Here is a 14,345-nt window from a genome sequence, read left to right as displayed (position 1 = left end):
GCTCTGCAGTGAGAAAAGCACTGAGACAGAGCCATTAAGGGTTCTCAAAAGTTAAAAAAGAAAGCTTTAGGTCTTCAGTTATAACTCTGATGTGGAATGTGCAACGATTGTTCTAATCTGTATAAGCTCAGTTGTAAATTAGCATTTTAAAGATACATAGTGCTGTAATATAATTGCCAATGCCAGTATGTATTGGTATTTTTCTGGAACAAACAACCAAACTAATAATTTGCTTTCTATTGTCCAAGCTTTAAGAAATAACAAAAAAATATTAAAAATATATATATATACAGGGGATTAAACTTAAAGATCAGCAGGCTGTTAATTGGCTGATTTTTATGATCTACAGGTATGTGGTTTTTTTTTTTTAACTTAAACTGTATGAATATGAATATTGCATTAGAGAAACAAAGATTTTAGAAGTCTTTAATATAGCTTGACTGGGAGAGGGAACCTGACGTTTCTGTTGTCTGTTCATGGTTTAACCCAGATGTAATATCAGCTATTTGGAAGAATGGCTTAAAGACAAGAATCTTCAAAGCAGTAATGCCAAAGAAACTTTAGAGCCTCTAGCTCAAGCAGCATGGCTCCTTCAGGTCAAAAAGATCACAGATGATGATGCCAAAGAAATATGTGAACACTGCACATCTCTTTCTACTGTGCAGGTAATGAACCATTTGTTTTATTCTGGCACGGACTGCAGAATCTTGCCTATCTAAAATAATTTATTGCACAGAGCTATTGGCCTTTCATTTGGTAAAAGTAGCATTCCTCATCATTCCGTGTCACCACTTGTTATATTGGATTTTTTAAGCCCATATTCCTGATTGTTAGCATTTTAACTGCTTCTGTGAGGAATATGTCTGACTTGTTCCATCTCATCTTTTATTCCACAATGGATTTTTGTTTTATTTTGTCAGAGGCTTTGTTGTTGTTTCCTTTAATCAGTTCAGCTTTCTCTACATCTTCTTGATCCTGCTAACATCCTTGAAAATTATTCATAGCAGTCATCATCTATGTAACAAATCATCAGGTTACCAGTCAAAATTATCTCTCTATTGTAAAATTCCTACTGAAACTTCAATTAAATACCAATAAAGATGGTATTTAGTTCTTCTTTTCATCTGCTTGCTTCTTGTGACATACTAAAATAGTCTTTTGTAATTTGAGCAGATTGTTAAGATCCTCAACTCATACACTCCAATAGATGATTTTGAGAAAAGAGTGGCTCCATCATTTGTTCGTAAAGTACAGGTAAGAGCTACAACTACTCCCTCTCAAATTCAAGTTAAAAAGTACTTCATACACACTGATTTTGATGCTACATATTTATACTTGACGCTTATGTCAAATTATGACTAAGTTGCTCATCTTCTGCACATTTGGAGTTGATCAAGAGAAGTCTCCTTTATATTACCTGAAAAGGAAATGTGCAATGAGAAGTAAACAATGCTAATGTTTTGGGTTTTATTTGTAATACAGTATTTTCTTACCCTTTCTGGTATGATTTCAGGCTATGCTAAACAATCGTGAGGACGTTCCACAGCTGATGCTCGATACCAAATATCTATTTCAAGTGACGTTTCCTTTCACTCCCTCTCCACATGCCTTGGAAATGATACAAGTCCCCAGCAGCTTCAAACTTGGCTTTCTCACAAGGGTTTAATAAAACTAATGCACTGGTATTTTCTCAGAGACTAAATAAAGACAGGCAGACTTTCATGGTTCATTTCTCCAGCTGGTGGTTGGCACGGTAGTTTGCAGTGAATTAAGCTGTTAAAACCTTGTTCTAAAGTTAAGACTTAAAAAGTAGGAATAATTTCAGCTTGTGATTTCTTTCTCTGTTTTCTTACTGTACTTCATTATAGTCCTACAATGATGACGTTATCAGCTGGGCATAAAGCTGACTGCAGTTTCTTACACCACACTTGATGAGCAGACAAGTTTGCATTGGTTCTTTGTCAGTAACCCTAAAGCATGAGTCATGGGGGAAAACTACCAAAGGATAAATGTTACTACTTTACAGTTTTCCTTGCCTTTGGTTTCTGTAACTAGAGATTTTTTCCAAGGTAATTCTATTCACTGTCTTGATATTCTGGATCTGTTTTACAGCTTTCAGCCTTTTGGCTTTTTAGGCCTTTATTCATTCCATGAAATAAACCTCTCATAATAGTTGACAGGAAAACTATAGAAGGATGGAACAGAAGGTCCTCCCACAATTTTATTTTATTTTATCAATAAAAACAAATAGCTACAAACAAATAGCTACAACAAATAGCTACATTGAACCAGTCTAAAATAATTGCTGTTGTAATAAACATATATTGTCTTTTGGAGGCATGCTGGCTTGGTTCACCCAGGCTGAATGCTTACATTACTGTTCAGGCACACCAGACAGACAGCTCTTTAGCCCTTTAGCTGGGGGGAAAGTTGGGTGCTTTTTTTTTTTGAAGGCCGATTTTAGTTTTGTTCTCTGCAGTGACATGTCTGCATTTTCATATCAGTCATTAGTGTAGAAAAGTCAGACATAAAATTCCTATTGTGATCTAGGTTTAAATTACAAGCTTTTTTTTTTTTTTTTTAAGAAAAAAAAAGAGTTCATCTCCTGTTTTGTGTCCATCTCTAGTGCAGTGTCTTTCAGAACATACGCTGAGTATGCACACATGTACACATCTTTTTCCCATTCTTTTTTGCTCGTTTCCCTCCCTCAATTCTGACATTGAGTAGGAGTGAATGCAGCTATTGTGATCTGGTCTTACTGATAAACCAAGCTTAATTCCTGGCATTGAAATGAAATAAATACATTTCATTTAAATTGCAGGATGCTTAGAAGTAGTCATCTTTTTGCGTTGTTCAGCCTTCTTCCTGCAGGCAGAATGCAAAGAATAACAGCTTTATTTAATGCTAGACCCTGTCAGAACAACTGGAGAACCAGCATTCACCTTACTACAATCATGACAGTCATTAGAAATTCCTCAGTAAATTATGCTAGTTTTCTAGTTAGGTTATTAGATGTAATTATGAAAATTGAATGCTAAAGCTTTGAAATACTTCTAATTCCTAATTGTTTTAGTTAATTTATACATTACAGGAAGGATCAATTTTATTATTATTATTATTACATAGTGTTTAAAATCTGTAAATATAAAGAAGGACTGTTTTTTGCTATTGGTATTTACTGTGAACAGTGACATATTCATAGTACTATCCACAGAGATGCATGAAAAATATATGAAGGAATTTTTTTGTATTTAGGTCAATAGCAATAAAAGTTGTACAAAATGTCACGTATACGTACATTAGTATTCTTATCTGTTAAATAAAAAGTAGCTTTTAAATCAATCTGTAGTGTTTTGAGTGATGGAACAATTATGTTTTCAGTGAAGAATTATTTGAATATACATATGAATATATATTATTTATATATGCACATGTGTATATTCCTATCAGAATGGTTATGCGGTTGCTGGCTCCATGTGAATTTCTGTAATTATTTTAAAGCAAGTAAGTTTAGTTGCTATAAATTGTGTATAGCCTTTTCTCCAGTTACTGGAACTACACATCTGTTACCTGGTACGGTATGAGTAAAATCACAATCCGCTCTTAAATCTACATCCCACGGAAGTAGCGGAAGGTATGTATGTCTGTATGACAAAAATTTCTTGATAAAGGAAAATCGTTCTGACAATTTGGCGCTAAATTATTTTGAGAGGTTTGTGTGAAATATGCTGTTAGTGCTGTGTATGCAAAAAACAAAATATATTTTAAAAGAAAGTTTAATCAGTATGTACTGTATCCTGTCAGAAACTTACTGTGCTTCTGTTGATGTTAATGCCTTTAAACAACACGTAGATACAAAACTTTGTCTGTTTTTATAATTCTTCAAAATGTAAGGAGCAGTATTAGTGATGAAGGGCAGGTACGTAAAAGAGGCATTACTGAGGTTAACTTTCCTAGAATGATAGGAAAGGAGAAAGCTATTGCATTCAAATGGAAAAAAACTGGATGATCCTTACTGCGGTGGGAAAGCACCAAAATTGCTTATGGAGAGGGTTTAGGCATGTGACTCCTGCAGTTTCTGGCAGCTGGACTCAACAGCATAGGTTATCCCTTTTCCTCCTGTGTTTCCATAATATTTGGGTTAAAAATAAAAATAAAAAATAAAATTAGGATGGTTTTCTTCTACCCAAACCTGTGTTGGACCGAAATCTAACTTCCCTTTTTTTCTTCTCACATTGCCTTACATTGTCTTGACTATTGAATGCAAACATCTAATGGCATGATGTGAGTGGCTTCAGTGGAGTCACAGCAGATATGACTTCAGCACTTTGAAAGTTTTTCAGACATGATTTCATAAATATTCCTGGAGCTAAAGAATCCAATAAAGCAGAAATTTTTAATGTTGATTTCCAAGTTACTGTCTTAAAATGGGTGAACAATGAAAGTATATCCAAGGAAGAACAAGCATGGCCACCACTTGTACTGACTACAGCAGTAGTCAGCCACCTTCCCAATAGTGTGCTTAACATTTGGAAACTATCCAAAAATTGCTGCAATATGAAATGAGCAGGCAAGGTCTATTTTGCCTAACACTGTATATTCTTTGTTCTATATGCTAAGAGGGCAGTTAAACTAAAGCCTCTAAGCTATAATCATCAGTACAGAACTGACCTGAGGTGATACAACTAGAGAGGCTGAGCTTTAAATACCCTTTAAGTAGCCTTAATAATAGGGAGGTTGCCTTCTACATTAGCAGTTGCATACAGCTTATTTACTCATCTTGAGAAACGCTGGGTTGTTGTTTGAAAAGGTAGGCAATTTTGTATATTTACCAACAAGATTCGTTGTGCAGAATTTCTCTACAAGTGGCATATTTGTTAATGTTTCAGCATGCTGCCATTTTTATACTTCCACTGTATCTTTTTAAAGACCTAGTACGTTTAAAAATTCAGGCTACAGCATGGGAAGAAATCTTCTTAGACCTTCTGAGGTTAAACTCTTTGTGACAGTGATGGTTTTGTATCATATTTTAAAAAGATATAAAGTATCTCATGTATAATACCACTTTTAATTATTTGGAAGTTTTGCTGGCTTCTCTTGCAGTGAAATTTGTGTGTCGCAATCTCATCTAAAGTAAGTGCTGATACCTGGCATAATTCACCCTGTATCTTACTCCAGTGAATTCTCTTGCTTTATCTGAAATTAATTCTGCCCAAGGTATTTATTCAAAGCCTAATAGATCATTGGCTAAAGTCTCTAGGTCTAATAATGATATTTTAACCAAGATGACATTTTTTCTGTGATATTTTCATTTAGACTTCTTATGAAGTGGAAGTTTTCCTCCCAAAGTCTTGTTGGGTTAATGTGTTGGGACTTCATATCAAGTACATAAATCTATGTCACCTGAGTTGCCCTCAGTGGGAATCTTGAATTCTAAGAATCTCTGAATAAGAATTTATTCAGTTGTTAAATATCCAGATTTAAGAATCTAGCACAGTTGAGCCCTGCTGTTATAGTCACTTGAAAGCTATTAGATAGACTAGTACAGGGAAGCTCATTGAAAGGATAGCGGCTCGGTGTCTCGGGCTCACTGTTTGCAAAATATTGCATTAAAAACATCAGGGCGTATTTGTTGCTTTTCAGCAAATGGATTATAAACACCGTTGACTGCGTATAGCTGGCTGAAAGCCCCATGCAAATTTCAGATTAAAATGCTGTAGTTCGTGTTGGGGCAGATTTCATCTCACATATGTTGGGATGAAGTTATGCAACTCCTTTAGACAACAGAAGAAACTTCTGTTGACTTGGCAGGACAAGATTTCCAGGTTTATCATCTCATTTTTCAAGTTGTCCACTGAAAAATGTAAGAATAAGCAGCAAAATGGAGGTGCATAGAATAAACTTTGTTGTTTTTTTTTTTTACGTAATGTCCAGCCAAATTCTGAAATCTGCATAGCTCATTCAATTTATTTTGCTCTATTTAAAATCTCCCTTGCAATAGCTTCTTCTAACACATAAACTCATTACTTATGTTTATGTCAAAAACTGTTAAACATCTAGATACTGTTAAAACCTTCACTGAGAGAATGGGAAATACGGTATTTTCCCTATGAAAAAGGTAAGGAGAAAAATGGTATTATGATGGTATTGTTTGTTATTCTGAATCTTAAAGACTTTTTCATTCTCTGTTGCTGGTAGTGCTTTGATCCTAAAGAAATCTGGCTTGAGAACATAATAACCCAGCTTTCAGTGTGCAGAAGCATCAGTTTCCGCTCAAGCAGCACATTGATCATAATATTTTTGAAACTGATGACTGAATCCTAGGCCATCTTTCAGCTTTAAAAATAATACATAATATTGAATATTTAATAATAGAGTGAAAAAATAAATACTGGTTTGTGGGAAATCTGCACTGATCAGCTGCTATGCATTTCTAGTTACTGTCTACTGGCATTAATTAAATGAAAATTAAAAATCTGCATTGTCATTAATCAATGTGCAATCAGTGCACATTATAACAAAATACATATTTTGCTTTGTGTTTTTTTTTTTGTAGAAATACAATCTGCAGATCGTACAACTGTCTTGCTTATAGTGACAGTTCATGAAGCCTGAGAGATTAGTCACAGAGAGATTATCTAGTCTGTAGATGTCTATATACAGCCTAAGCTGCATTAGCTACCTGAGCAGTAGCAGGAAGCTTTGCACTGGACTGGAACACTCTTTTTCTTCTCTCTTTCAGCTCTCTCATACTGCAAAGATGTGTGACCAGACCTTTTTAGCGGTTGTATTTGGTCCATGTGACAAGTGCTCCAAAGAGAAGCCCCTTAGGGCTGTTTACATCAAATCAGAACAGCTCAGCTACTGCTCACTATGTGTGGAAATGGTATGTTACTGATTTTATCAGCTGGAATGTGAAAAGCCTGCAAAAATAGGAGTTGGATATATTAATGGTCTGTTCTGTTGGATTTTTTCTGGACAGCAAATAAGCATTGCTAGGCCTGAAGGCCGGCTACTTCTAATCCAAATAAACACCTCTGCAGACACCTGATGTTATTCCTTGAGCCTGGAACAGACATGGCCCCCGGGTTCAAGGATATGTTTTTTGATCCTTGATTGGAAAGCGGCCATGAGATTTTTACCCTAGGGCACTGCATTCCTTAGCTAAGCAAATATTACGTGCCTGTCTAAACTCCGCTCTGAGGTATATGTGTGCAAGTCTGCTCAGCCTGTAATCTTGAGTGTTGCCCGTTACCTTTAACAGAAGTTCCAAAAGAGACAAAACTGTTACAATGGACTGACTCAGCAGAGATGAGGGGAGTTGAAGTTCATCTGATCTGTTTCAGCTTCACTGAGACAGAACTGGAATGCTGTCCTCATGGCCTACACTTCGTACTGACACCAGGTTTTCTCATATGTGCAGTACTTCGGTGGGGGATCTGTCAGAGCTGGAGGTAGTTACAATGAGGATAAAGCGAGAAAAGCATAGTAGAGGCTCTTCTGTCACCATGTGTATGTACCACCACAGAAGGTGGTCATGGGGGAGATGAGCAAACGTGCTAGCTTGGGCTTACAGCAGGTCCTGTCGTAATACCTGCATGAAGAAGGAACGAAGTTGGAGGCATTGGGATCTTCAGTAATTACAGGTGAGGTGACAACCCACTCTCCTAGCAGGAAGCAGTGTCCTGGCGCAGTCACAGGATTTTTTTAGATGAGATACAAAGCTAAGGTACCTATGTGGTCACTGAAGAGCTGGTCTCCGAAACTGCTTTTGCAGACTGAGGAATGCCATTGTCCTGATTATGCTCCAGCTTGGAGTTACTCTGTTTCATCTTCCTGAACCATTGTGTAATATCATTTGGAGAAGACTTCCTTCACTGTTTCTTCCCCAGGACTGGTCACTCCCGTAACTTGAATAGTGTCCAGTAGGTTGTTGTATTTAAATGTCAGATGAAATGATCTCTGCAGGAATACTGAAAGGTTTAACTAACTGTGTTTAGAAAACATAATAAGACAGACAGATGAGAGAACTGATTTGGTGATTATAGATGGTGCAATGTGTACAGTTCACTGACTGACACAGCATAATCACATGGCACATTGTTTAGGAGGAAATTTAGATGTAATGAATATAAGACAAAAGACAATCCCTTCCCTATTTACTTGCTTCCCCTGACTTTGAAACCGCTCCTTTGTTCAGGTCCTTCTTGGCCAGCAGCCTATAAATAGCAATTTATCTAGTAAATTTTTGCATGACTTGCTAAATGCACACTGAAGTTTCAGGAAACGGGCTGTTTGTTACTTACAGTTCCTGCAACTTTCTCCTTATTATTTGCACTATAGAAGTTAAGACTCCTACCAAAAGAAACAGCTGCTAAGTGGAAGCAGACTGAGGCTTCAAAAAGAATTGCCTCAGTACCTAACACCTGTTAGGCTTTGTGTTAGCACTGCAATACGATCTTGGGCTTTCTGGTTGACCTGATTTCAGCTTGCTTCTTCATATTTATTTTGTAAAAGAGATTTTAAAACAGCTAACTGGAACACAGAGAGCTCTTTGCAGTATTAATGGAATGCATATAGATAGGAAAGCAGTTTACTTTTTGTAACTGATTTTTCAGAGCTGTGGCTTAAATGTGGTTTAAATCAAAATGCACAATATGTCCTAGCCACTCCTGTGCAGGTGTTTGTGTATGATTGTGCATAATGTGGTGTGCAATCAGCTGAGCCTTTTGCAACTTCCTGATTTGTACATGCCTTTTTTAATTTCAGATGCAGATTGCACTCAGCTGCACAAATGCATTTTCATCACCAGTCTTTTTGATTTTCCTCCAAACAGTATCTGTTGAGGGATAACAGGAATTGCTGATTCCCAGTGTTGATATCATCCTACTTCCCTTAGTTGCCTTTGGGGCTAAAACATCTTTTGCCCGTGGGGTTTTGTCCATTTTGGAATTGGTGCTAATCAATAGAAATTCAATGTGCTTGCTTTTTAGTCTTCTCCAAAAAAAGTATTAGTACATTAGTTTACGATTTAAAGAAAGATCAGTTGGTGAGTTAGTAAGAATGATTATATATATATAAATTAAATACCTACCTTTTGACATAGTCAGCAATGTGTGACACAGTCAGACCTTCCATTTCCCCAGCATGGAATAGTACCAGCTTTCTCGCATGTATTCCCATCACCACAATGTGGTGCATTTGCCACACTTGGAAGGTAGGTTTGCGGTTGTGGTAATGACTGTTCTTGCCACAATTCTTGGTGATTGAATTCTTCTGTAGCAGCTCCACAGAATAATGCTCTATTGAAAACAGACTACTTTCAGAATGGTTACCTCAAAATAGCCTCAAAATATTTGAAGCCAAGGGTCATCATGCCTTTGGTTCCTAGGGAAGAGTCAGAGTCAAAACCTGTCTTAAAACAAAGCTGTCCTTGTTCCTGGGCAACATGGAAGCTCACTGCCTCTGAGGACATAGCAGACAGTTTGTAAGTGATCGGTTTTCTAGGGAATGCTGATCAGTACAAAGTGACAGCAACAAACACTTTCATGTACCAGTCATTAGTGCACAATTAATGGATCATAACATTACAGAGTTCAGTTACTTACTACTCTTTTCCACACAGTCCGCATACCATACCTCCTGTACAGGATGTTTTCACAGCCTTTTGGCCTGTGCTGATGTGTTTTGAAACTCATCTGAAATCAGAGCACAAACTAAGAGGGCCTATATTTTGTCCACTGCCGTGGACTGAACTGCCATTTCAGGTTAAACATGGTAAATTCTGATGTGTTAACAAGGCATTTACTATCATAGGGTTTTTAGACGATTGCTGGTAAGTTTTGTTTTTATTTTTAATGAAAGCATATCCAGTAGTATGTGAACTCCACTGAGTATACTGTCTCCTTTTTCTTTTATGATACTGAATGTAACTGGATCAAAGTAAGTCCAGAGTTGCCTACATGGCCATCAGACTGGTAGGGTTGTTGCACCTGCTTCTGTGGACAGGAGGAAAACTGGAAATGCAATCACTGTATTTCACTCTCCAGATAAGTGGCCCAGCTTCTGTAAAACAGACCTTGAGCATAAAGCCAGACCAAGGCCTGACTTCAGCCTGCAGATTTACAATGAAGAGCTCAACAGGTCTGCCCATGAGTCCTGGTCAGTGACACTGCTGCTAAGCCCCTGTGGGAAAGGACTTACTTTCTCTGAGGCTGTACTATGTCCAGGATGTGCCCAGAGTCTAAACAACAGCTGCAAACACTTTTCTTATCTCCTTTTCTAATCTTGGAACATCTCCAGGTTGAACAATAGCCATTTGATTGTCTATTTTCTGGCTAAAGGGAGACAATGAGAGTCAATATGAGCAAAGTTATTCCGTGTAGATCAAGGACAATTTGTGAAGAAAGGACATTTTCAAGGAACTCCCAGGGAACAAAAAGTTGCAAGGTTATTTGCTGCTGTTCTTCCTCTGGAAACGTGAGCCGCTCTGTGCACATCGCACACGTTCCCTCTCTGCCCACAAGCAGAAGTTGCTGAGACAGGGAGCTGTTCTTTGCTGCCTTTGGAGTCTTGGAAATTGGTCCTTTTCAGGGGCTGAGAAGGCCCAAGTTTGCATATCTGTGTGCAGGATAAAGAAGGGGTTGTTTTAAGGTGGGAGGAAGGTAAAAATGAGGAATTTGAAGCATAATAAGGAGAGGGGTTCACATTGCTACATCCATCCTGCCGGCACCTTGTGTCTGAGTCTCTTAGTCCCCCCTGCCCCTAGGGCTGTAAGGGAACGATGAAGCTGAGCTGGGCTTTGCAAAGCCTTGGCAAGATCTGTCTTCCCAGTCTGGCATTTTAAAATGCCACTGAGGTGACCAGTTAGGTGTTTTTTTGTTTGTTTGTTTGTTTCTTTGTTTGTTTTTCTCCTTCTTCCACAGGGGCTGCAAACTTCAGGTCCAAACAAGTTTGGGCACCCAGCAGAAACAGCCTTTTGGCACGTGTTTCTGGGCCGAGGAAGCCCCGGGGCTGCCCCAAGAGCAGGGGATGCCCAACAGCTCGCTCTCACTTGCTGGAGGCCGGCGGGGGCAGGAGCCCAGGCCGGGCTCAGCCTCCTGCCCGGCGGCCGGCGGGGCCGTGCCGGGGCTGCGGGCGCTGGGCTCGGCCGGTGCCGCAGCAGGGCCGGGGAGGGGCCGGGAGCCGGGTTGCTGAGGCAGCGGGAGCCTCGGCAGCATCCCCGAGAGCCCGGCGAGCAGAAGAACTCCTCCCTCCCTCCCTCTCTCTCTCACCCGTCTCCCTCCTCGCTTCCCTCGCAAAGATGGCAACCGAGGGGCTGCACGAGAACGAGACCTTGGCGTCGCTGAAAACCGAGGCGGAGAGCCTGAAGGGCAAGCTGGAGGAGGAGCGGGCCAAGCTGCACGACGTGGAGCGTGAGCGGGGACCGGGGGGCGGCCGGGGAGCGCGGCCCGGCCTCGCCGGCCGCGGGGGAAGGAGGCGGCGGGGGGCGCTGCCCCCGGGCCGGGCCGGCCTCCACCGGGCCTCCGGCGTCGCGGGACCCGGCCTGGCCGCCGCGCCGGGCCCCAGGGAGGGAGGGAGAGAGGGGAAGGGGCCGCGGCAGCCATCCCCCCGGCCGAGCCGAGGCCGGCTTGCATCGTGCCGCTGCGCGCCTCGGAGGCGCAGACCGAGCCTAAAAGCAGCCTGGCGGAGGCTGTGCTTGGTGCACGTGGGATTTCGCCCCAGGTGAAAGGGGCTCGAAAGGGAGCCCCGTCCCCCCAGCGGCTCCATCGCCCCCGCTCCACGCCCCGGGGAACGGCCCGCGGCCATGCCCGGCTCCCGAGGGGCGGTGAGGCGGGGCTCGGAGCTGCTCCCTGGCGGCTGCGGCCGCAGAGCCGCGGCTGTTGCAGGGGCAGGTCGCGGCCCTGCCGCTCCCGCCGCTCAGGGAAATATACACTAACCTTTTTCATGGTGTTTCCTAAACACGTCTGGTCTGACGCACGGAGATGCTGTTGGTTTTGTTACATTTTTATGTAAAATAACATATATTGCGCTTCTTTTTTTTTTTTTTTTTTTTTTTTTTTTTTGAGAAAAGCATCGAAATTACTGTATTATATTACTGTATTGTGTATGACTGAAGTCACATAGCTCATTTAATTAAAAATGTGAATGGATCATTACAGTTCCTATTGCATGCGTACGTACGTACGATACCCTGAGTTGGCAGGGGACCCCCAGGGATCCCCGAGTGATGCCCCAAGCGTAGGAAAGGGACGTGAGTCGGCATCCAGTGCTTCAGGCAGCAGTGGTTTTGTGAGGCTGAGGGGCTGGCAGGCATTGTTAATTTCAGGTGTGGCAGAGTTAAAAGTTGTTGTTTTTTTCATCTGGAGTAAATAGAGCATTTTCTGATCTAAACTAGGTAATCATAAATTACGTCTGTCCTACTAGCAGGAATCATTAGACAGATGGAGATGGCCTCATTGCAGGAACATTGCTGTGAATTATCAAATTCATGCAGTGTAATTTCTGTATCAGAAGTGGTGGGGCAGATGCCATAAGCATATATTTTAAGCATGTGCATAAATCTCTTTTTGCGCAGGAAAGCAATTCTATTTATGATTGGAGTGATATGTAAATGGGTACATCACTAGTCATAGGATATTTATCTCTTTTGTTATATGTAAAATCTGTAAACTCATGTAGGAAGGCAGTTTTTGCTTAGCCATGCAGGATTTCCAATATAAAAGGTTTATGCTCCCGCAGGACACTGCTCCCTCATGATACTTTATAGCATCAACTCCATATCAGAGGTTTTTTGTGCTTAAATTATCCCCAAGAGCTCTTTCTGCAAGGGTTGTTTCAGAATAAAGTATCTCTCCTGTTTTTTCTAATCTAAAATTGCATCTTTCGTATTTTTTTCTCCGATCATGACCTTCCTTCTATGGTTCCCAAAACAAACAGTGGGCTGAGCGAGTATTGCCCTTATTTGTTCAGCTGGTTTTGAACAGCAGCTCTCAAAAACGTGGATAGAAAGAGGAAATACCAAACATCCATTTGATTCACAGTATTACAGTTGTAAGGATTCAGTGCTTTCGCTTAAAACTTTAGGTATAGATAAAACAGTTTGTCCTGCCTACATGATCCGTAAATTTTTAAGGCCAGAAGATACCATTAGGACCAACTGACTACAGCACAGAAAAGATCAAAGTCCTGACAGTTTCTGCATCAAATCCACTGTTCCTGTTCAGCCCAAATCATATGTCTTATGAAACAGTGTGTTTTATCTGGACCTTCATAAAACCACCCGAGCTACCTACTGGCTTTAGCTGATCTGCATATGCCTGAGTGCGCAGCTTACAACTACCTTGAAACAATATTGGAGAATGCTTCAAAATAGTTATCTGACTCTAGAACCTGCTAGGCGGGCGGAGGGCTATCATGGCTGTGGTTGGAGATAAGCATCCTCAGAGAATTTAAAAGCTAAACCAGACAATTCCACCGACTCAGTTGCGTTGACATAATGGAAACGCTTTGCCTATTGTCTGGGAAACATTTGTTTTGTCAGATATGGTCTGGACACAAGTGTCTTTCCAGCTGCCATAATAACCTCCTGTTCTATGTTTTCATCTCATCTGATTGGATCATTGAGCAGGTTTTAGTGGGTATCAGCAGGGGAAAATCACATCTTTTCCTCAGGGAGCTTACGGGGTACTTTCTCTGAAACTTGTTTCTGGCCTCCCGTTAGAGATCGTGCGGACAGATTGTCAGGAGCAGCGGGCAGTACTTGACCCCTGGGTGGGTGGCACTGGACATGCAGAGATTTCAGGTGAGAACATTATTTTGGCACAGCCTGCAGGGCTAGTGGTTTTGAAAGACAGCTCTTGAAAGACTAAACCGCTAGAAATCAGCAGCCTTAGGCCAAAATTGCTCCCCTGACCCTGTGCCAGGGAATGAGCTCAAGGTTAAGGGTGTCTGCTCTCTCGCTGCCCGTCCAGGCCAGGACTTTCTATCAGCATCTTCTAGAATAGTGACCAAGGGTAAAGCATCGATGTTGCTCTCGAGCAGTCACCTGCCATGTGGAGCGTGAAGCTCAGCCTCCACCACAGCCCTGAAAAAGCTTAGAATTTCTTCTGCCAGCTCATTAAAGCATGTGAGCTGCATTTACTTCAGAAGGTGTGAGTTAGGCATTGCCCCCTTAGCTAACAGCAACTGCGTTAGGTTTCAGCATGGACAAACAACACCGAGTACTGCTGGATCCTATTAGCTTTTCTCAGGGCTGAATCATTTTTCAGTTCTGGTGCCAGGACCCCTGCTCTCCTGTGAGACTCCCACCCCCCCCAATGCTCTGTGTGAGGTGTGTCAGAACT

At 41.1% G+C, this 14,345-nt stretch overlaps 2 protein-coding genes and 2 long non-coding RNA genes across 6 annotated transcripts in view; 2 read left to right on the top strand and 2 right to left on the bottom strand.

Annotated features, from left to right (window-relative positions):
- The window catches only part of MYO5C (myosin VC), a 34,099-nt gene extending 31,844 nt beyond the window's left edge, over positions 1–2,255 (top strand). The window contains exons 39-41 of the mRNA XM_035335727.1: positions 491–665; positions 1,174–1,254; positions 1,514–2,255. Coding sequence (XP_035191618.1) covers positions 491–665; positions 1,174–1,254; positions 1,514–1,666 — 409 coding nt within the window. The 3' untranslated portion in view covers positions 1,667–2,255. The remainder of the gene's footprint in view (positions 1–490; positions 666–1,173; positions 1,255–1,513) is intronic.
- Positions 1–11,489, bottom strand: part of LOC118172059 — a 25,986-nt gene extending 14,497 nt beyond the window's left edge. For both annotated transcript variants that reach the window (XR_004753539.1, XR_004753540.1), the window contains exons 1-2: positions 11,335–11,489; positions 9,095–10,620 (exon numbers count right to left, since the gene is read on the bottom strand). This is a non-coding gene — a long non-coding RNA (uncharacterized LOC118172059). The remainder of the gene's footprint in view (positions 1–9,094; positions 10,621–11,334) is intronic.
- Positions 2,439–4,010, bottom strand: LOC118172061. The gene is made up of 2 exons (XR_004753541.1): positions 3,813–4,010; positions 2,439–2,865 (listed from the first exon to the last, which is right to left on the bottom strand). It is a non-coding gene; the product is annotated as an uncharacterized LOC118172061 (long non-coding RNA).
- The window catches only part of GNB5 (G protein subunit beta 5), a 25,922-nt gene continuing 18,322 nt past the window's right edge, over positions 6,746–14,345 (top strand). Inside the window, exons 1-2 of one of the 2 annotated variants that reach the window (XM_035335731.1) lie at positions 6,746–6,886; positions 11,303–11,414. In XM_035335731.1, the coding sequence (XP_035191622.1) occupies positions 6,761–6,886; positions 11,303–11,414 (238 nt within the window). In that variant the 5' untranslated portion in view covers positions 6,746–6,760. Of the gene's footprint in view, positions 6,887–11,075; positions 11,415–14,345 lie in introns of those variants that run through there. The other variant, XM_035335730.1, reaches the window with a different exon arrangement.

The sequence above is a fragment of the Oxyura jamaicensis genome, chromosome 10 (assembly GCF_011077185.1).
Source record: "Oxyura jamaicensis isolate SHBP4307 breed ruddy duck chromosome 10, BPBGC_Ojam_1.0, whole genome shotgun sequence".
NCBI lineage: Eukaryota > Metazoa > Chordata > Aves > Anseriformes > Anatidae > Oxyura > Oxyura jamaicensis.
The sequence above is the reverse complement of the archived record's forward strand: the minus strand, read 5'-3'. Positions and strand labels throughout refer to the sequence as shown.